The following is a 23,321-nucleotide window of genomic DNA, read 5'->3' on the forward strand; positions in this document are numbered from 1 at the left end:
TGTCGCGGGGGCGCGCGCGCGGCGCCCGGCGCGGCCCGCCCGGCCGGCCGCGCCCGCCGCGCGGCGACATGGGCGAGCGGCCCGACCACGGTCAGTACTCGCCACTACAGTTAGCATGTCGCGGGGGCGCGCGCGCGGCGCCCGGCGCGGCCCGCCCGGCCGGCCGCGCCCGCCGCGCGGCGACATGGGCGAGCGGCCCGACCACGGTCAGTACTCGCCACTACAGTTAGCAGGTCGCGGGGGCGCGCGCACGGCGCCCGGCGCGGCGTCAGTACCCGCCGGTACACTCGCCCTGAGATCATCTACACGAGCCTTGCTACTTACTAAGATCTGAACACGCCTCTATTGTCAAGGCGTTAGACTGCGTCTTTAAATATTTTTGAGACCTTGGCAGCTCTGATATATCTTATGGCGACTGCATTACACGCTATCTTCCTAACTTAAGACCCGTTTAAACATTGATTATGTGAGTTCATACATTTGCTTCTTGCGTTTAGTACCAAACGTATGAAATCACACGAAACACTTTTTGGCATGCTCAAAGGCGCCTCAGACGTTTGCCTCGCGCTAGTGTAGACGTGTTTGTTTATGGTGCGCGTGGTAATTTTTTTCGTACTTCCGTCAAGAGTTGTCAAAACATGACATCGTTGAAAAAAAAATATAACGAGTGTCGCACATTGTCGTGTTCTTCTTTTCTTCCTCATTTTATTTGGTATTAAATAGCAAAATAAAAGAGACGCAAGCCACTGCAGTCATTACATGGGGCGCCATTTTGAACAGCTGATTGAGTGACGCCATCTTGCCGAGCAAATTGGCTCGGGTGAGGCAAAAGTTACAAGAGCACGGGGCCGCGCGAGGCCGGGCGTCGGCGTTTGCCGCGCGAAGAAATTTCCTTGCGAGGCTGGTCGCGCTGTATGGGTCCGCCTAATAACAAAAAAAAAGCTTCAATCGAAGTCCCTCGTCACCGACGCTCCTAGTGTCTCAAGATAATTGACACTCCAAAAGTGACTCTGTCAGCTATGTACAGCTAGCTCGAAGCGTTTTTTTTTGTGCTGCGAATTGTGGGTTAGCGAATGCTAGTCGTACAACGGTACTATGCACCCTCACTGTCGTTTACAGTGTTATTCAAAATTACATCAAATAATACTGTTTCTTTCACTTTTCATTAGAAAGCGACTATTATTAATCTAACTTTTTTGTATAAATTCAAAAAATAGCAATTGCATAGTTAAATATGGCGGCTTCTAAGCTGACTTCGAGTACATGTCCCCAATGTCACCACCAATAACAGATGACTTACTTGCAGGCAACAACATGGCAGACTCTTTCCCGAGCGCAGAAGACTGGGACAACGAGGAGTGGTCAGGATCTCTGTCGGACACCAAGGTGTTCACGCCCAGCACCGCGCCCGGCGGCGAGGACGCGCCCGCCCCTGTCACCACGGTAACCTATTTTTTTAACACGAATTTATTAGAAACTAGCTGACCAACAGGTCACCTAGGTTCACCGGAACTTTATCACCTATCGTATTCGTATTATATAAATGTATAGTCCCTTTTAGTATGTCACGGATTCTCCAATCATTCTTTACAGATGTTACTGACTTGTCAAATAAGTATCTAACCTACGTACAATTTTTTTTTCGGAGCGGTTGTGGCATTTCCCACTGATCATAGCAAAAAATGGAGAAATTAAATATGACGGCCATTCATTCCAATGTTGACCTGAGATTCATAATGAAGTGCGTCTCTGATCCCTAGATATCGATTTTATTTCATATTTATTTATTGTGAACATGTACATAGGTATAATTGCAGATAGAATAGCTTTAGGTTTGCGTCGTACAACATGCTACCTCTCTGTAGAGAGTTGTTACAATATATTTTCTTCTTTAATCAGAACAAAAAGCCGTAATTCAAAATGCCTATAGCTTGGTCTGACTCTTAATTTCGTTTTATTTGTAGTTTAAATAGTTGAGGTCAGGTTTTTGACCATATTCCATTTCTGAACGCACCCATAAAGTTCAACAACCAACAATGACAATCCTTTGTGACAGTGACTCATTTTATTGTAATTATTATTTGTATTTAAAATCTAAATACGTGATAATCCAAATATTGTGAATATATGTTGTCGACTCAAAATCCTTACTTTAATACGTAATTCAATTTGAGGGGGCTCGAGTCTACGGCACCGGCGGGACGAATGAAATGTTTGATAGGCAGGAACAGTTTGTATGGGAAAAGAATATCGTTGATTTTACCATTTTTCTCGCAACTTTTTCCATATTTTCTCACCGGCTAAACCTTCTCTGGACTTCCACGAATATTTCAATATCAAAACTAGCCAAATCGGTCCAGTCTTTCGAAAGTTATGCGATCACATACATTTTGGAGATTCATTTTTATTTATTTATAAATTGATATAGATAGATGTATTAGACACGTCGCTTATTGCATAGGTACGCGTGTATCGTTAGCACGCACACGCAACGTGCCATTTATAAACAGGCGAATTCGCGACTACAATGCGTTTATGGCGTGTTTGTCAAATTTAAACGCTCCTATAGTGTTAAGAATTCGTTGTCAAAGTAACTGTTATGCCTTTAAATAAGATTTATATTGTGTCGCTTACTTTTAATTTATGTCCGTGTGACATTTTTTTTTATAATTGGTGTAGAATTAGTTACAGATATTGGTATGTTAACGGCGTATAATTTGCAGCAGGAGGAGTGCTGGGACACGCCCGCGGCGAACGGCGCTGAGCACATCCCCAGCTACAGCTACAGTCGCCTGCCCGAGCCCAGGCCGCCCGTTGTAAGTTTACTTACAAATACTCCAATCGTGTTTTTATATATTTATGATAGAAATGTGGATATTAAGCTATTCTAAATCGGTGTTGGTATTGTAAACACGAGCAAGACAGCTTTTTGGACACATCCATATTATAATTCGAAAATCAGTTCATATTAACATTTCCACGAAACACTACTGACATTGAGGAGAGAGTATGATGTAAAAAATCTGCTGAGAGAATTTTGTTTAAAATACTGTTAGTATAAAAGTGAGACACATTCAACATCTCGTGCTAGTTATTTTATTGGTCTGTCCATCTCCATTCAGTTATAGAATACCTATACATAATGTATCTCGGATAGTAAAAAAATAAATAAAGATCCAAATTGACGTTTAGTTGCAGCCTACGATCAGCCAGGCGTCGCACGCGGCGGCGCCCAGCGCCTCGCCCGCGCCCGCCGCGCCGCCCGCCGAGCCGCAGCCGCCCCGGCACCAGGTAGGGGGCCACGCACACACTCGTACACAGACAGACGGCTACAATACAAGAATACATCCATGGCGGCAGGATCCAGTTCAATATATGAACGCACGGTCGCCGCCCCGGTGCCCCCAAGCGCACAGACCGCGTTAAATGTCCTACTTGTCCAAATTCTGTGCTTGCTTATGTTCTTTATCTGCTCGTCGACTGTAATGGTTGAATTAAGTTTTCGTATACGAAACTATAACTACGTACTTTTCATGTATGGGCTCCCAACTTAACTATAAGATCCATTTCGATATGCTGTAGTCAACTGAAAAATAAATACCAATCATGTGCTGCTGCAGCGGGGCGGCATTCGCACGTTTATGTCTACTGAGATTCTTACCAATTTTCATTAATTATTTAGGTTTTATAGTAAAAAAAAGTATTATTTTAGATAACTATTAGAAAAAGTATTGTATACAATAGTGATATAATCAAGCAATTCACTCTCGTATCTTACTTAGGCAACTCAGTAAGCTTCCTTGCCTAAACACGGTAATCGACTGAAAAGCTCTTGTAGTGTGGAGTATGTTCCCCTCTAACGTTACTTACTATATACGCATGTAACCAACTTATTTAAGTAGTATTACAATAAACATCATACAGACAACAACGTGTGTTTCCGTTACTCATCTCCCACATCACATGGCGACCCTGCCAGTCGTGATTGTGGTGAGCGCGAGGCGCGAGTGAGTGTAGTCAAGGACTTCAAGGTTTTCCGAATTCCGATTTTATACTATACTTAGGTCCGTTACTCATCTCCCACATCACACTCTTATTATATCACGATTGTATAAAATACTAACAAGAAATTAACAAAAATGTAATAAAGTTATATTTTTTAACGAATTCTTGTTCTTATAAGACAGGAATAAATAAACTCACGAATTCTTGCTTATTTTTGATCTGCGTTATTTAAAAATGAGCACATTATAAAGTCAACCCCAATAAGCGTATAGAATATGATATATTCATGTTCGACATAAGTCCTAAATTCCATTATTCGTCAACAGCCAATGGGCATGTCGGGGTCGCTGTCCGCGGCGCAGTCGCAGTACCTGTCGCAACTCACCCAGCAATCGCAACGGCATGACAACAGTATGTATTACAAATTAACTTAGCTGTTTAATAATCAACCATAATGAAAATGGCATAAGATTGTTATTAGCGTGGTTTTAAATGCTTTGCTGTGTTACAGTTTACGAATGAGTCCACATAATTTAGAACTACTTATCTCGTAAGGACGCTAAGAACGAAGAATTTCGTACATTGACCGGCCTGCTTCTGTCTTTACCGCATGCACAGAATCATTGACACTGTTATCAAGAAAACATAAGGCGATAGAGATAGGAACAAGCGGGTCAATGTATCAACTCCTTCGAGCTTAGCATCCTTACTTTAAATAGTTTAAATCAAATGCAATCTATTTTGAGTAAAGTGATTATAAATTTCATCATTATTCATTAAGCAAATGGTCCTTATCAAGCGTGTGCAAGCTTTACCAAATTTTCATTCATTGAAATATTGTTGATCTCATATTGTGACCTGTTCAATGAAACATCTTGTTTACAGGTGTATATTCGTCAAATTACGGTGTTTACGGTTCTTCAGACATAACAAATCAAAGAAAACCACAACGAGCGCGGGTGCCTCCTCCTTCCAAGGTATTTAAGCGTAACAGACTGCTAAATGCTGAGTCTCATTGTGTTTTTATATTTTCGACTGATATCATTGTATGATTTTGCTGTGTGTTAGTAAAGGAACTGATAGAAAACTGACATCTTTTAGTGTTTTATTTTTTATGTTTTTACTTATTGACTTTAAATGGGTGTTAACCTGTAAATAAAGAACTTATTTTATTTAGTTAAACACCGCTCAGCCAACTAGCGTTGTTGTGTATCGAATGACAAGTATGTGCTTGCGCATGCGCAGATCCCGTCGTCAGCGGTGGAGATGCCGGGCGGCGAGGGCGGCGCCATGTTCCTGGACGTGCAGTTCGGCGCGCTGGAGCCCGAGCTGGCCGAGCCCGCGCCGCCCGCCGCCGCGCCCGCCTCCGCCTCCGCGCCCGCGCCCGCCCCCGCCGCCGCCTCCGCGCCCGCGCCCGCTCAGCCGCCCAAGCCGCTCGCCACGGTTAGCGGCATGCCTCACCCCACAGTTGGCCGCTTAGCACGCTGGATCTGACGTGCGAGCGGGATGTCGCTACAATACGCGCATAACCTTCTCTCGCTCAAGCATCAGAGCGACCCGCGAATCAGGTCCAATGTGCTAAGTGCCTTAGTCTTAAGGACATCTTCCTATCTACCGCCTTATATTGTACCGTCCAAATTCTTGGTCCAACGTGTATTGCGTCTCACTCTCTCATTAAGCAAAATATGGGAGGCAAATACACGTTGGCCCAAGAAAATGGACAAGTGACCACCCTTACTTAGACGTCCAGTTCGCTGGAGACCGACCTCGCCGAGCCCATGCCACAATAACCGCAGTATATAGCAGATATAGAACAAGTAATAGTACTTCATACAGAGAATGGCCACGCACCGTCCCGCCCCGAAAGAAATTGCTTCACTCCGCGGCTGCGGAATGCTACAGATCGACAGACTTTCAGTTCGAAGAGCAATAACAAAAATAAGACTGCTCTAAGAAACTTACATGAACTTACAACAACTAGCACATTATCGGCACGGCACATTATAGGACTACTAGCCAAAAACTTCTTTATCTCCTCTTTATTTTTAAGAGTAATTGCTTCATAATTTTCAAAGGAACCTGGCTTGTTTTACTAGCACCAAAGCGGGGTCTTCTCTCCGTTTGGAATAGTCGTTATTTTGAATGGAGTGGTATATTCCCAGGCGGCGACGGCGGCGCCCGAGCCGGCGCCCGCGCCCGCGCACGAGCCCGCGCCCGAGCCCAGCGTCACGTACGCCAACACCAACAGCATGGTGAGACCACCAGCTTCATTTATTATACTTGTTTCTCTTTACCCACGTAGGTGAACACCAGTGGCGGCGCGTCACAAATATTCGTAGGGAACCCGGAGCAAATTTTGCTTTCCTTTTTTCCATGAACCGATTGTGACAGTACTCAACGGGCTGAAATTAGACAAGCCGGTGGGAATCGAGTTCTTTGAACGATCCGCCACTGGTGAACACTTACATACTTATAGAGACAGCGGCTGTATGAAGACAGCTTCCTTTGTATGAAAGACTTACAAGGAAAGTTACCCAGGCAACTGTCCGGTCCCGATTTGATTTATATTAATTTAATTTTTTTATTTATTTATACGTTATAGAGTAGTCTAAAATAACGGACACGTATTTTTTTTAGCTGCCCAAACTCAACCTATTGAGGGAAATTGTCCGCCAAACTATTAAAAAATTACTAAATCTTCTAACTCCTAAAATATGATGCTCAAGCAACTTGCTTAGCAGCAGCAGCTCATTTTTACCTAAAAAAATCGACATTCGAAGTTTTATAATATCTTCTCGCTAAAGATAGACATAAAGACGGGTGTTTTTTTAGGAAAAAATGAGTTTCAGCCGATTTAGTAATTTTTTAATACCTTGTAAGACAATTTCTCTCAATAGGTTAAGTTTGGGCAGCTAAAAAAAATACGTGTCCGTTATTTTAGACTACTCTATCGGAACCGGACAGTTGGGTACCTTTCCTTGTTAGATTAATTTATTTCATAGTAACTAGTTCTTATTTCTTATGCAGTAGTGCTATCGTAACTACATTTTAAATCTACGGCGAAACAGTGTGTTACATCTATATTGCGATACTTAGGTATTCTGCGGCGCTACAACATAATCTTAACTGAATCAGCGCGTGCGCTAACTTCTACTGTCGTAACACTAGAAATAACTAACTTAAGCAATACTTTATGTATTTAGCAGTCTGAAGTTTGCCATATTTTCTATATTGTTAGAAATCTCAAATTTGGCATAATTTGCCAATTTTGCCAAACCCTTAACCCTTTGAACGCCAAGAGCCACTAAAGTGGTCGTATGCTGTCGTGCCTGCCACGCCACTGACCCCTAAAAAGGTCATGGCAGACGCTGTCAAAGCAATTTTACTGTTGACAGATAAGGTTTTAATTCGTTTCTCACTAGTTCAGATGTTATTTTGATGCGAGAGAGAAAGCGTTCAAAAAGTTAAATATGCCCTACATGTAAACTGATGTGACTTATTAACGTTATATGAATTATCGCAGTTACCGGAGAGTTTAGCGCCAGAACCAGTCCCCGCACCGGTAGAACCTGCACCGCCACAGCCTAACAGTAAGTCGTATATACTGTACTCATATTTTTAGATGGCTTGTTAATCAGCGATGAACATGTGTACCTTACGTTCTTTTTGTTATATGGTTTAAACCTTATTGTAAAGATATAAGGTCCACAAATGGTCAAACATAAATACTATTAGTATTTGGTAGAAATAGATATCTCGTTAGATATGGGTGTTTTTCATTAGAATATAGAAGCCTTTCATACTTCGTTTAGCAATGTAGTATAGTTTTGAACCTGTAGGTTTGTGGCAGGTCTAGAGAAGCAGCTAACGGCCGCCATGAAGCAGCTGGCCGTGTCCGCCGGCGACGCGCCGCAGGCCGCGCCGCAGCTGCACCGACACAAGGTATACACTCTAGCAGTGGCGGATCGTTCAAAGAACTCGATTCCCATCGGCTTGTCTAATTACAGCCCATTAAGTACTTTTACGATCGGTTCATGGAGAAAAGGAAAGCAAAATTAGCTCCGGGTTCTCTACGAATATTTGTGACGCGCCGCCAGTGCACTCTAGTCAACCCCTCTCTTCTTACATCACTTCCAGATGTCAAAAACTTCTAACTCCTAGGCGTTTTATTTTTATTATACATTTTGTATGATATTGCGACGGTGGGAGGCAGATGTCAATTTCTGCCGGTACGATATTTCAACGATGGGAGTTCAGGAAACTAAAAGTTACGCGAAGTAACATAAGAACAGTGTCTGGTAGAAAAGCGAGGAGAAGCGTTAGTAGTCTAGCGGTAAGGCGTGTAATGAAGCTTTCAAATCGAAGTCGTGGGTTTGAACCTTAGCTTGTACAGTCGACGTCACCAACATCTTTACAAGCCAACATGCCAATAATATATTTACACGCCACTGACTTTAAGGTCGCGTTGACATATATTTGAAATGTTGGGTTGTAAAGATATCTGTGTACTCGACTGTACCAATGAGTTTCAAGAAACTTATACGAAAAGTACAACACATTTTTTTGTATTTATTAGTCTCTTCGGTGAATGAAAAAATCGTGGGAAAACCAGTTTCTTTTCGGCTCGAAATTTCGGATGGTAGTCACATCCGTAGGTAGTGCCTGCGCTGTCTTTCAAGTTCTCAAGTGCAACTCGGGATTCCTTGGCAAAAGGCATAAGCATAATTGTGACAATGCCACAAATATGATTACTAGCGCTAACACAAACTGCTATCCGCAGGCAATGGGCCAACAGAACGTGTACGCGCACCACGCCGCGGCGGCGCACCACCCACCGGTATACGGAGCCAATGTATACGCGCCACAGGTAACTTCAATGTTATTAACATTCCTTGCTTCACATATTGTCTGTTAAAATCTCTATCGGCGGTTACTGATACAAGCTCTTCTTTAAAATACCACGACGGTGGCTGACAAGCGTGCGGCCCGCCTGATGTTAATATTGTTATTTATTAGGCGGGTCCACACAGAGCGAGCATACGCGCGTTCAGGCGAGGAAAATCGCTCGCCACCTCGGCCGAGGCACGTCTACACTGGCCGGTTTGTGCGCGAGGAAATTGCCTCGCGCGTTGTTCGCTCTGTGTAGACCCGCCTATTATAATAAATCATAACACATTCGTGATATGTGGTACCTTTCAGTTGAATAGAGCATAAAGTTTCCTGTTTAGTTAATACAGTTACGTGAGCAGTTGATACAATAGTTTGTAGGTTAGGGCGCTTATTAACGTTCCTATTTTGAAAGGCGTAGTTTATCGAAAATATTTCATCCCCGAAAATGTATCATTAATGGTCACGAAATATTTGCTTATGACAGAATTTTATAATTTAATTTATACATTAAGTGGATGTGATCCTTTGCCCTAAATTACGTCCTAGCTCCAATCATCCAAGTGAATACATGGACAGAGAAAGGGATAATTGAAACTGTAAGCATTTTTTAACAGGTTGGTTTTAATATAATTAAACATGAACATATATTTTCTACAGCAGGCAAACTCAACAAACGCGTCGCTAACGTCCGGCATGTCGGCGCCGGCGTACGGCTCCGCGGCCGCGCTCACGCAGTACCAACCGATGATCAACTCCTACCAGGTAAATATATGGTCTTTCAACTTAATATTTATAAAAAAAACTTTAATTCGCGTCGGATGGCAGTTAATTAAGTGTATAGTAGCTCAACAAACGCGTCGCTAACGTCCGGCATGTCGGCGCCGGCATGCGGCTCCACCGCCGCGTTCACACAGTACCAACCCATGATCAACTCCTATCAGGTGAATTTAATGTTTATAAAGAAAACCTTAATTTCGCGTCGGAAGCCAGTTCGTTAAGTTTATTTTAGCTCAACAAATTCGTCGCTAACGTCCGGCATACGGCTCCGCTGTGGCGTCTACCAGGTCAATGTTTAGTGCTTACAAAAATCCTGAAAATCGCGTCGTCGTCTGAATGTTCGCTGGACAGAGCAATTTGACACTTGCTCGCCCCGCCGAACGCTCCGCTGGCCGCTTGCCACTCAGGCGGTACTCTAGAGGGATAAGCACGCGATCTATTCAAAAAAAGAAAGTAAAATGCGCTGGAACGCTGGCAGTTAATTCAAGCTTCTAGGGTCGGTCGGTTATTTTAATGTATGGGAAGTTTCATAGTTCTCAGTTGAGTGACGTTGATCAATCTGTTAATTATGGTTGGTGCTACTTGCCCTCAGTCGGATATTTTTGGTGTTATATCTATTTCACTAATGACAGTCATATCAAACTTTAATACCGACAAATATTTGGTGTCAGCAGACGTCATCGTCAGCGGGAGTGTACGCGGGCAGTGCGCTATACACGTACCAGCCCAGTCAACAGGCCAAACTACCCACTAAGGACAACACGCCACAGGTACGCTACAACTACCCTGACCTGCATGTACCAAGTATTAAAGTAAGGACGATAAGCACGAAGAATTTCGTACATTGACCCGCCATGTCCTATCACTTTCGCTCGCGAATCATTATATTGCTGTCCCGTTGATGATTTCGCCGGCCACTGGCGCCCAGATAGAAAATGGCGTATCAATGTACGAAATTCTTCGTGCTTCGTCCTTACTTTACTTAATAACTTATTAAATGAAGAGTCCAGTATGGATATTATGGTGGCAGATGTTATTTGACGGCATGATGAGAATGCCTGTCTCAATCGCGCGGTGTTAAAAAGTGATAATTCACGTAAACAACACATATTATCATCATATTATCCATCATAAGCCTGGAGTGGGAAACAATGACTGTCAATTTAACAACGTCATGATCATGACAATAACACATCACAAGTTATAATATTCAACTTATAACGTTTTTCCCTTTGACACTTAATGATATTATACTTGAATACGCCTGAAGGGATGAATCTCGTAGATCCATTACTATAAATGCTCTTTTCATGATATTCCTTAAGAAATACCTTTTTCAAACTAATTTTTATTTGTTATTTTCAGTATGACAACTCGGTAGCATCTAATAGTAATAGTTTAACAAGCACGTCAACGACACAGAGCTCAACCGCCAAAGTAGCCACAACCACAGGTAACTCATTAATCGATTAATCTACTTACCTTCCGTACAGGGGAATGGTTATCTAAAAATCTCCTACGCTTGGCACAACCTAGTGTAGAACAGATCTATCCATATAAAAGTGGGCCGAAATGAAACGAATTGCCTTTTTCGTGTTGAATTATTACTTAAGATTTTTATAAATCAGGCAATTCGACGCGCTACGCGCGATTATTCTTTACTTTCCTAGAGCAGAAAATTTATATTTAAAAGTGCATCCATATAAAAACGCATTCATAGCATGGACTACTGAAACGCAATTTTTTCGTGATATTATTTTGCGCAGTCTGACTATTGCGTTTGCTTACACCGGCTTTGGCTGGTTTTAGTGGCGCACTGACCGCCGGTGCGGAGCGATCCTCACCGACTTGTATGAAGTTCATATCTGCGTGGAGGACCTGTCAGCTTTATTTTAACACGCTCCCTGAACTTAATATATATTGGTCCGGTGCAGATGATACTAAAACCAGTCTTAGTGGCGCCATCATAATTCACATAATATAGACGTATGTCGTAATATTATAAATGCAAAAGTGACTTTTTCCATCTGGTTATTACTTCTTCATTCTTGAACCGTTGAATCGATTTATATGAAATTTCGTATGGATATTTTAAATCCTGAGCTTCCCCTGAGTAAGTTTATTGTGCACTTGTGTTTTGTCCATTTATAAAATGATTGTCGAGTCTGTTTTTAAAAGAAGTCACTGAGGGTGCACTGATTACGGATTCGGGCAAACTGTTCCACACTTTCACTACGCGGTTAGACAGAGAGGTTATGGAAGAGGTATATGGATATAAGTTCCAATTCTAGGGCCAAGGAGGGAACAGTGGCTTGGTACAATGACTCGAACCATTGTATATGTATTTTCTACTAAGCCACGGTTCACTCCTTGACAGTGGCCTCGCCAGTACGTGTAGAATTGTTAAGATATGAGGCATGTATTGCAGTGAGCGCGGGCGCGAACGCGGGCGCTAACGCGGCGAGCGCGGGCGTGTCGGGCGCCGGCGCGGGCGCGGGCTACGGCGCCGCGCTGTACGGCGGCGTGCAGCCCGCCGGCTACCACTACGACGAGGCGCAGCTCATCACCAGGACGCTGCCGCACCACATGGTATGTATTGCAGTGAGCGCGGGCGTGTCGGGCGCCGGCGCGGGCGCGGGCTACGGCGCCGCGCTGTACGGCGGCGTGCAGCCCGCCGGCTACCACTACGACGAGGCGCAGCTCATCACCAGGACGCTGCCGCACCACATGGTATGTATTGCAGTGAGCGCGGGCGTGTCGGGCGCCGGCGCGGGCGCGGGCTACGGCGCCGCGCTGTACGGCGGCGTGCAGCCCGCCGGCTACCACTACGACGAGGCGCAGCTCATCACCAGGACGCTGCCGCACCACATGGTATGTATTGCAGTGAGCGCGGGCGTGTCGGGCGCCGGCGCGGGCGCGGGCTACGGCGCCGCGCTGTACGGCGGCGTGCAGCCCGCCGGCTACCACTACGACGAGGCGCAGCTCATCACCAGGACGCTGCCGCACCACATGGTATGTATTGCAGTGAGCGCGGGCGTGTCGGGCGCCGGCGCGGGCGCGGGCTACGGCGCCGCGCTGTACGGCGGCGTGCAGCCCGCCGGCTACCACTACGACGAGGCGCAGCTCATCACCAGGACGCTGCCGCACCACATGGTATGTATTGCAGTGAGCGCGGGCGTGTCGGGCGCCGGCGCGGGCGCGGGCTACGGCGCCGCGCTGTACGGCGGCGTGCAGCCCGCCGGCTACCACTACGACGAGGCGCAGCTCATCACCAGGACGCTGCCGCACCACATGGTATGTATTGCAGTGAGCGCGGGCGTGTCGGGCGCCGGCGCGGGCGCGGGCTACGGCGCCGCGCTGTACGGCGGCGTGCAGCCCGCCGGCTACCACTACGACGAGGCGCAGCTCATCACCAGGACGCTGCCGCACCACATGGTATGTATTGCAGTGAGCGCGGGCGTGTCGGGCGCCGGCGCGGGCGCGGGCTACGGCGCCGCGCTGTACGGCGGCGTGCAGCCCGCCGGCTACCACTACGACGAGGCGCAGCTCATCACCAGGACGCTGCCGCACCACATGGTATGTATTGCAGTGAGCGCGGGCGTGTCGGGCGCCGGCGCGGGCGCGGGCTACGGCGCCGCGCTGTACGGCGGCGTGCAGCCCGCCGGCTACCACTACGACGAGGCGCAGCTCATCACCAGGACGCTGCCGCACCACATGGTATGTATTGCAGTGAGCGCGGGCGTGTCGGGCGCCGGCGCGGGCGCGGGCTACGGCGCCGCGCTGTACGGCGGCGTGCAGCCCGCCGGCTACCACTACGACGAGGCGCAGCTCATCACCAGGACGCTGCCGCACCACATGGTATGTATTGCAGTGAGCGCGGGAGTGTCGGTCACTCTTTATCTTCTTCCTCGCGTTGTCCCGGCATTTTGCCACGGCTCATGGGAGCCTGGGGTCCGCTTGACAACTAATCCCAAGATTTGGCGTAGGCACTAGTTTTTACGAAACTGCCAACATTTTTACTGCCATCTGACCTTCCAACTCAGAGGGTAAACTAAGCCTTATTGGGGTTAGTCCGGTTTCCTCACGATGTTTTCCTTCAACGAAAAGCGACTCAAATGATATTTCGTACATAAGTTCCTAAAAACTCATTGGTACGAACCGGGGTTTGAACCCGCGACCTCCGAGTTGCAAGTTGCAAGCTCTTAGCGCTAGGCCACCAGTGCTTCACAACATTCCAGATTTTATTGCTTGTTTTATAAGAGCTGGAGCGGGATTTTTAATACTACGTCGGAGGCAAACAGGCATACGGCCCGCTTGACGGTAAGCAGTATTCCTAGCCTATAGACGCTTGCAACTCCAGGGGTGTTACATGCACGTTGCTAACCCTAACACTCGGCACCCTCGTTAAGCTCTTACTTAAGGTTAACTTACTCACCAGCAGGAACACAACACTATGAGTATGTAGTGTTATTTGGCTGCGGTTTTCTGTAAAGTGGAGGTACTTCCTCAATTGGGCTCTGTTCTAGATCTGGAATGACAATCACAGTGCCCATACCTCTCTTTTCGACGTAGTTTTATCCGGGTCCTATTTGAACTGGACATGGAATTTTATTACTGAACTGTCAAAATTCATAAAATCTGCACCAGCTTTCTTGAATTAATGAACTATAGCGGGCTACAGATGTTCGGAGGAGGCGTAACACATTACCAGGACGCGCCCTCCGGTCAACGCTAACATGCACCAGCGTGATACATATAATTACAAAATATCTCGATTCTATATCGTACAGTCGTCACATCCTTAACGTATGTTTGTCTGCAGGGCGGATACTACGAGGTGGGCTACGGCGTGGGAGGCGCGCGGGAGGGCACGTTCGGGCTCGGCCCCACGGACAGGTTCACGCGCACTGACGCTGCCTCGCCGCAGCAAGTCAGCCAGGTACACGCAGCCATACAGTATAGTATAGGCAATTAGACATAGTAGTGTTGGCCGCAACGTTATTGCAAGTGACCACTAACCATTACAAATTGAACCGTAAACTATAACCGTCCGTTACGACAATTAATGTTCGGCCAACACTGAGGCATAGGGCATAAACTATTCGAGCTTATATTAGAACTCGATTGAGTTTTACGCGTCCTGTTATTTATTGCAAAAATGTTAGTTTTCTTCTCTTCTAGAAAAATAGAGAATTTGTCTCGTTTTACTCAAGTCTAATAAAAGTCAAATAAACTGAAGTATGTTACCTAGAAAAAAACATACGAATGTTATCCGAGTAGGCCATTTTAATTTCGCAAAGGATGCACCAAACACCCTGTACTAGTTAACTTTTAAATTACGCCAAAATCATTCAGTAACAGGTCAATCGCTAGTGCCAGATTTATAAAAAGAAGCGAAGTTTAGACGTGTTCCAAGTCATTTCCATAAATGAACAATAGTAATGTTTTCGAACGACATTTATCTAGCATTATTTTCGTCCTCTAGGTCCCCGCAGCGTTACCGCCCGGCTATGCGTACTTCTACCAACCCCCTCCCACGACGTACCAATACGGAGTCTACCCCACGGTAAGTCTATATTAAACATATTTTTGTACTAAACATATACGTCTGCTAACGGCATTAAGATTTTTAAAAATAATAGGAAAAAAAATGAGTAGACTAGGTTTACAGTTCTCAACTGCTGGAAACCAGTCTCCGTAACTTCCTTTGTCACTTTAGGAAGACCCGAGGAAGCCCGTTTAAAAGGCTATTTTAGCTTTCTACTTATATGGTTCAAATTCAGGTAACAGTATTCTAAGATAACACGTTTGAGTAACTTAGGACGACTGGTAAGAATATTCAGAGATAAGAAAACATAGATTACATAAATTTGAGCCATATGTGTAGGACGCTAAAACTGCCTTTTAAGCGGTCGTGATCCGTATCACTAATGAGAAATTCAGTAGCCACCGCAGTGCACAAAATAAACAACGCCTTTTGTTTAACAAGTTAGGGTTTGAAGCGAAAAAATCATTTCAGATAATTCATACTATACTATGCTTCTTAAGTGCATTAAAGTAGTATTGATACAATAAAATAAGAATATTCTTTATTTCTCACCAATATGAAAAGGAACATGACATACTAATTAAGCACATAACTTAAACAAATGGTCGGTATTGATAATATTGAGTATTGCTTTTCATTTATCAGCTGAGTAATTAGCTCTTGGTTTGGTAATACAATACTAACTTTCGAAAAATTTAAAAACAATCTAGAATAATTATTAGACCATGAACTGTCAAATCCTATCGGTTTCCATGACAACACTAAAAGTATCCGTCTAATATCCCCTTGTAAGTAAAATAAAGCACTGATATTATCAACGCCGTATACTCGTGTTGCAGTACGGCGGCGGGTCTAACGTCGGCGGCGTCGGCGGCGTCGGAGGCGTGGGCTCCGTGTCCGGAGCCGTGTCCGGCGCCGGCAAGGTGTCCAGCTACTCGCAGCAGCAGCCGCCCTACGACCAGGACTCTTACAAACCTGGTATGTAAACAATCATCATTTTCCAAACGATATTCTCTGTCCTGTTTGACGACCGGTTTGATCTAGTGGGTAGTGACCCTGCCTACGAAGCTGATGGTCCCAGGTTCAAATCCTGGTAAGGGCAATTTATTCGTGTGATGCGCATGGATATTTGTTCCCGAGTCATGGGTGCTTTCTATGTATTTAAGTATTTATAAATATTTATATATGATATATATCGTTGTTTAAGCACCCTCAACACAAGCCTTATTGAGCTTACTGTGGGACTTAGTCAATTTGTGTAATAATGTCCTATTACACAAATTGACTAAGTCCCACATGTGACTAATGAAAAATGAAAATAAAAGTGACAGCTCTTAACATGCCTCCGCACGCCGCGGGTGGTCCTTCCATCTCAGGAAATCAACAGTACACACAATATAGCCCTTCGAATTCAATAGCCACCCAGACGTGATTTTTCATGTATTTTTTGTATGAAATCGTTTGACGTGATATTATCACCGGTGAAGCGGAGACAGTTTTTTCTGTTGACACGATGAGAGTTAAGGGGTTAAGCTCTCATCGAACATTAGGACCTTAATGGCGGTTTAAACGTTAATAGATGTGATAATTGCAGGAGGCGGCTACAACGCGAGCGGCAACAAGGCGGCGGCGGGCGCGCCGCCCGAGCTGGCGTCCGCCATGTACGCCAAGCCGCACGTCGCGCTCAACAAGGTCAACGTGAGTACTACGACGTCCCTGACAATATTAACAGGGTAGTGGACCATGGCTTCTTCATACAAACGTAGCCCTCGTTTTCCTCTCTGAATATTGATATCATGGAAAATATTTAAACACAATATGATAGTTTGTTTCCGCGCTGGGTATGTTTTAGTTATCCCGAGATTTTGTTGTCAGACAAGCAATTGTTAGATGGTTACTTAGACAAACTGGTGAATTTTTCTTGTTCACTTTTGACGATAATTAATGCATCGCTAGCTATTTATTCAAGGATTGGTAAGATTTGTAGCGCGTGTGCAGTGTGTCTGGGGATCGCCAATAGTGCGTGAAAGGCATGGTCGTCAGATTTGGATCTGGTCGTCATTTTTCTGCCTGTTCTCCTCTACAGCGGCGGTAGCATGGTCGCATTTTTATCGCAAGTCACATTCTAATGATATATATAGTTCGCGTCATCTACCACACGATTTATAAGTGCGAAAGTGACAAGCGATAATAATACAACCATGCTGCCATTGCACGTCACATCTATTTATCCACCGATTCTCGTGAAATTTTATCAGCACTTTTGAAAATTGTATGAGATTCTTTGTCGATTCAGTTTTTGTAAATTCTTCAAAACGGCGGTGTCACAGGATTGTCCGGTCTAATGGCTCCTCTACATGATGGCCCAGCGTAGGCCAGTCCTAGGGACGCATTTATGCGTTAGAGGGAGCAAGTGATATTGCTATCTCATTTCACCGCATAGCTGCGTCCCTTGGACTGGCCTACGCTGGGCCATCGTGTAGAGGAGCCCTAAAGGTGTGGGCCACTAATATACCATCGACCGTATCATAAGAAATTGAGTATATCATCGGCTATGTGCGAAGTTGGTGGTGGAGGAAAAATACAAGCGACGTGGTGAAAATATGGAGTTTCGTGGGACGAAATCTTCATAGTATTTGGCAGCTGCGATCTGTCGAATAAGCAATACGTCCCACATCCACTCGGGCGGCGCCACAGTGATGCGCAGAGCGAATGGTCCCGATGTAACCTAGTGTTGTACGTGTTGCAGAGCTACGACAAGGCGGCGTTCCACAGCGGCACGCCGCCGCCCTTCGGCGCCGGCTCGCACCTCTACATCCCCGCGCCGCACTCCGCGCACCATCCCCACCACCACCAGCACCAGGTACCACCACCCACCACCACCGCCCGCTACACGGACATTACACACAACCACCGACATACTCATCACAACTGCTCATTTTGTGATAACCACGTTCCGTTTTCAATATTGCAGTTCATTGAAAATAAGGGTTGGCAAAACTATCTAACGTAGGGTTCCCCAACTTAACCGTTGGTGCCCAACTTCGCCCAAGTAAAATATTGAAATAATAATTTTATCAAGAAATGTATCCATTTTACAGGGGATATTACGCAAAACTCTGCGTATGGGGCGCCTTGTTGGGGGCGTTTTGTTGTCGATTTTCGCGTTTCGCGGTAGGCCCGGAAAACAAACCGCTTTGAAGCATCAATGTCATAGTGAAAACTTCTCAAAAAACTGTTTAAAATATAATATGTATAAGTCACTCTGTGGTTTAGAATGTGTGATAGTGCTGCTCTCTTGCGGCAGAACATTGCAATAATACTCCCTATTCACGATAAATTAACCTAACTTCTCCCGTCCCCAATCCCCAATTTCTTACATAGTTAAACTAAACTTAAACTTTTTCCAAACCCGACATGTTTAATTACTAAACGCTAATGACACATTTTACAGTGGATTTATTATTTAATGCTAGTTAAGGCGAAGTAATGTACTTAAGGCAAATTTAAAGTACGCGGTTTTACCAACCTTATTTTCGTTGAACTTCAACATTGATGACGGGGTTAGATGAGAACTTACTGCCTTGACGACTGCACCCCTGTGCATCACTATGTCATTTGTGCCCCATCAGTACTGACATGCTTGATAAAATGCTCAATGCATCTCTTATCTACACCGAGGGAAGTTAAGTACCCTCACCGTGAGTTTTACGCGGCCTTAAACGCTAGCGATTGCGTTAACTCAAACGCAGCTCGCATGCACCAAAATCAGTAGTCATTGTGAGTTAGTTTACGCAGTCGCTAGCGAATTTTAGTGTCAAACTCGTGGTAAAGAAAGACGTACCTACATAACGCCTAAGTCCAACTAGTTTGTCAAGTAACACGGGCACGACTGATTTGATATATGATATCACAAATGCGACATGAATCCTATATCTTGACTAGCATAAGTTTGATTGATTGAAAAGTTGAATAGCGTAGGAACTTATGTTTTCTAATGTAGAAGCTGTTTGCACCAAAAGCGACTTTCCTTGTATTTTCCAAATAAAAACATATATGTTTATAAAAAAGTGGTTAAAGGTATTGCAATTTAATTTAGCTAATATTTTCTAGCCATACAATTATATTGGTACAAACGGCTTGTAGTTATAGCATGGTTTCCGATATTATGATACGAAATATATATATTTTTTATAGAAGAACCACGAAAATAATTCAAATCGTTTGATTTGTTTCACTAACTGCCGTAATTTAGCTTTTTATGAGATATTATAAACACCGTACTTAATTTAAAATAAGGTTTATGGAAACAGTTTACTATTTCTTCATATTATGGTTCAGAATTTTATTACGTGACAGCATAACAAAAGTGTCATTCATGTCGCCAATGAACTGCAATTATTGCTTCATATCTAAAATTATAATAATTACAAAAGTCTACATACAATTTTACTCAATTTTATAGCTATGTGATTGGTTGATTGTGTAGTATAACATAAACTACCAACATATATTATTTTACCACGATGGCTATTTCAATCCTCTAATTTTACAAATTCCGTCATTAATAAGTTCTTTGTATGATTAAGCATGGCATGATTATAAAGCTTTTACCAATTTTACAGTAGAAAAATGTTTATTTTACGTACTTATTTATAAATTATTTTTGTGGTTCGCCCAAATGCATGTGTTAGAATATATTTTAAAATTTTGAAATATATTTTAGTTTTTATTTCGTTTGTAGATGGATGTACGGGTGAACAGTAGTCATAATAGGCGGGTAAGTTACACATATATATGTTTATGTACACTGCTATGTATATGCACCGTGCCGCTGCTAGCCCGCCTTCTGCATGCAATTTAATATATATGTATACATATACTAATATTTTATGTAAATTATTCTATTTATTTTGCTTTTTAAACATTTATGATACCTTTGATAGATTAAGATTATGTATGTATTAGTGTATTAATGCTGAATTATAATTATAACATTTATGTTTAAATAGTTTCACAATGCGAAAACAAAGATCCAGTTAGGTCATAATATGTTTATATTAAATGAATATCAATTCACATGAATTTGAGATGATCGCATCAGATATTCTTGCTGTTCTTTCTCTAATTTGACTTCTGATATAAAAGTCGGTCGCAACTTGCAGTGGAGCTGCTATTAATATCGGAGATGAACAGATAATTTGAGACCGCGGGCGGCAAAAGTGCCACTTTGTCGCTTGCCATAAGTACGCCTCGACAGGTTCCTCGTATAAAGATACAAGAAAATCTCGCCCTTACGGCAAGCGACAGAGTGGGACGTTTTGCCGCGGTCTCATTTGAGTGCTAATTTGTGACTTTTGATTGTTACGCCCCGGACTACACTCGTTCCTTTACAAATGCGAAACTACTAAATTGACAAGGACTAGCAGTCTTGTGATATTATAGTCAGTTTCACAAATGTTTGTAGCGATGGTCTAAATAAAACAGTTTAAAATAAGGTGACCCTCGAACAATGGCGGCGGGTAGAGTGAGTGCGGGGCGGTACAAGCGTGTCGTGTTGCAGGAGAGCGGCGCGGCGCGCGCGGCGGCGGCCAAGCCGGCCGCCAGCAAGCCCAGCTACTCGCAGTCCTACTGGGCGCCCAACTAGCGCGGTACGTGCCACTCCCACCGGGCTGCTGTCGCTGGTTACCACGGACTTGTTACCGGTGCTAACTACGATCATTCTTTTTCCCAGTAGTTATCGCCAAAATGGTGTTTTAGTTCAAAACTAATAAAAACAGTATATAGGGTACTTAAATAAGTAATGATATGTCGATTAGTGTTCCAGTAAACTGCCTTAAAGTGATCGAAAATCATTCCTATAATTCATTCAAATTACAGTTAATAAGATCAATTTCATCCCAACGTTAATTTCTCCTTGAATATATTAGTTTTTGCACTCATAGTCCAGTAAAACTGTTTCTATTTTTAACACATTCACTGCCAGACAAAAAACGGCGCACTACCCCAGAAACCGGTGGTCTATAGCTGCGTACAAAACAACCCGCCCGGCGGGTTGTCCGGTATCTGAACAAAGTTCACGAGCGCCCACCAGGTGGGTTACCGGCAGTGAATGTGTTAATCACTTTTAAGGCAGTTTACTGAAACACTAATCGACTTAATTATATATATCTTTACTCTATATTTTTACAATAATATTTATGCTGTTTTATTGAACATTAACAATATTCTAGTGACAGCTACGTATTTACCACTGGTAACAACATCGTGGTACCTAGTAGGAATAAACCCTTCTGACGAGCTTTAGTACGTAGGCGGATGCTTAGGTAGCCCGCAGGGAGGTGCGTCCCTTCTAATGTACACATGGGCGGTAAGGGAATTGTGGGGCCAAAATCGACGTGGTCGTAGGGTCGTAAACCATTAAGGTAGGAGTCTCGCTCGCACTCGCGGTCTCTAGCTTTCTCACTTTATTTTCATTACCATGCCGGCACGTTGATTTGGTCCCATGACTCGGAGAATTTAACAACCGGAGTCGCCTTTAAGAGCTTACCCCTCTGCCGAAATCCTCGGCCAATGGTCATAATGTCATATGTATTGTATGGACTGACGTTTATCTGACATGGCTATTTGTGCTTCCGTACAAATAGCCATACATTTGTCGTGCCGCTCCCCCGCAAAAATCGATAGACTGTTTTCTACAGAAAATTACAGACAAGGCGTCTCCAGTTGTTAAATCCTCCAAGCCCCATTATAAAGGCCCAGGCCCATGCCACACTTTTTTCGTAAATGTAGCAAGGCTCCGGCTCTCTTCGTAGTATATATATCGTTTGTGTTACATACTCTCAAGGAATGCGTAAGGCACGCAATGCAAGAAATATAATGTGCAATGTGGGAGCCGTGCTGATACGCGGAAAATCAAATAAAAAATCTGATGGATAATTTCACCAATGCGACTTACTGTTTTACTCTCTTACTTCTGCAAATACTAGGGAGCTGAATTGTAAAGCGTCAAATCCAAACTTGGCTTTCCACAGTTCCCACCATTCCTCAGAGCTACCCAGGAAGGCTAACGCTCTTTCATCGAAATTTGAACCATCTATGTCATTTTACTGATGCTGCTTATGCGATAGAAATATATTCGATTTTCACCGTTGATTACCTGTTTGTTGTACGATTGTTATAATAAATGTGTGTTATTGTTTCAGCCCGCGCGACCGTGTCCCCGGGCACCTGTAAATAGTCGCCACGTCGTGGGCGCTCCTCCAAACAAAACTGATTAATGTAAAATACGCAAGGAATTTGAATGACCTATGTTAATATTTCGTTCACACCGGCGCCGGCCTCAGGTCATCGCCCGATAGGATATTGTTTAAATTTAACTGTAGAACTATGTATATCTTATCTTTGTAATATGTATATGTATGTAAGCGTTTGGTACGCTATGCGCGCCGAATCTTTTTATATTTAGTTGACAGAGTTTTTGTAATTACATATTATAGTTGAATAAACGTTCAGCGATCTATAAAGTAACGTAACTACCGTAGTCGAGGTCTTTTTTATGTGAAAGAATGCAATGTGTTGATCTCGCGGGCATTTGAAAGTATGAGGGAATTACACGTATTGGAACTTGAGCTGTGGTTTTACTGACCCGAGGAGGCGACTGCGACGTGCTGGATTAATTTGCGATAGGATTAGAAGAAAATTACAGAAGTAGGGTAAAATTATTTCTAATGCTTATAAAACAAGTATTAGAGGCTTATTTCTACGATTTCTAAAATATAGTTCGCGCATGAATTGAGAAGAAGCGAACTAACTATGAGTTACGAGGTTCCGTGCCTGGTGCAGAGTTATCCCGTTCTCGAAATCATTCTCCGTTTACTATGGGAAATTCTTGAGCGAGAATATTCCTCATACAAAACTGAGAACGTTCTCGAGAACGGCACAACTACCCAGTGCCCGGCCACAGTGCAGCCCTCCTGTTTTCTTATTCCCTTAATCTACAATTTTAGTGCGCGGCGTGCCCTCGGAAGAAATGAATCCGGGTTTGAATGGGTACTCCCGACAAGTAACGTTCGTTATATGTTCTGCTTTTGTAGGACTG

General features: G+C 44.0%; 1 protein-coding gene and 1 long non-coding RNA gene across 5 annotated transcripts in view; one reads left to right on the forward strand and one right to left on the reverse strand.

Annotated features, from left to right (window-relative positions):
• Positions 1-23,321, reverse strand: part of LOC133516428 (uncharacterized) — a 452,437-nt gene that overhangs the window by 403,929 nt on the left and 25,187 nt on the right. The window lies entirely within an intron of this gene.
• Positions 126-22,851, forward strand: LOC133516421 (protein lingerer-like). 4 transcript variants are annotated; one of them, XM_061849347.1, is made up of 23 exons: positions 126-206; positions 1,307-1,443; positions 2,724-2,816; positions 3,193-3,291; positions 4,332-4,416; positions 4,891-4,982; positions 5,251-5,448; positions 6,168-6,257; positions 7,529-7,595; positions 7,856-7,947; positions 8,786-8,872; positions 9,553-9,657; positions 10,344-10,442; positions 11,038-11,125; positions 12,101-13,530; positions 14,495-14,611; positions 15,158-15,238; positions 16,060-16,198; positions 16,815-16,918; positions 17,970-18,083; positions 19,965-20,000; positions 20,784-20,871; positions 22,426-22,851. In XM_061849347.1, exons 1-22 carry the CDS (start codon positions 185-187, stop codon positions 20,865-20,867), a joined length of 3,459 nt encoding a protein of 1,152 aa, XP_061705331.1. In that variant the 5' UTR covers positions 126-184; the 3' UTR covers positions 20,868-20,871; positions 22,426-22,851. The 4 variants fall into 4 exon arrangements, with proteins under 4 accessions (XP_061705331.1, XP_061705332.1, XP_061705333.1 ...); XM_061849348.1 differs by having other exon boundaries at positions 10,347-10,442; XM_061849349.1 differs by having other exon boundaries at positions 1,322-1,443.

The sequence above is a fragment of the Cydia pomonella genome, chromosome 3, assembly GCF_033807575.1.
Source record: "Cydia pomonella isolate Wapato2018A chromosome 3, ilCydPomo1, whole genome shotgun sequence".
Lineage (NCBI taxonomy): Eukaryota > Metazoa > Arthropoda > Insecta > Lepidoptera > Tortricidae > Cydia > Cydia pomonella.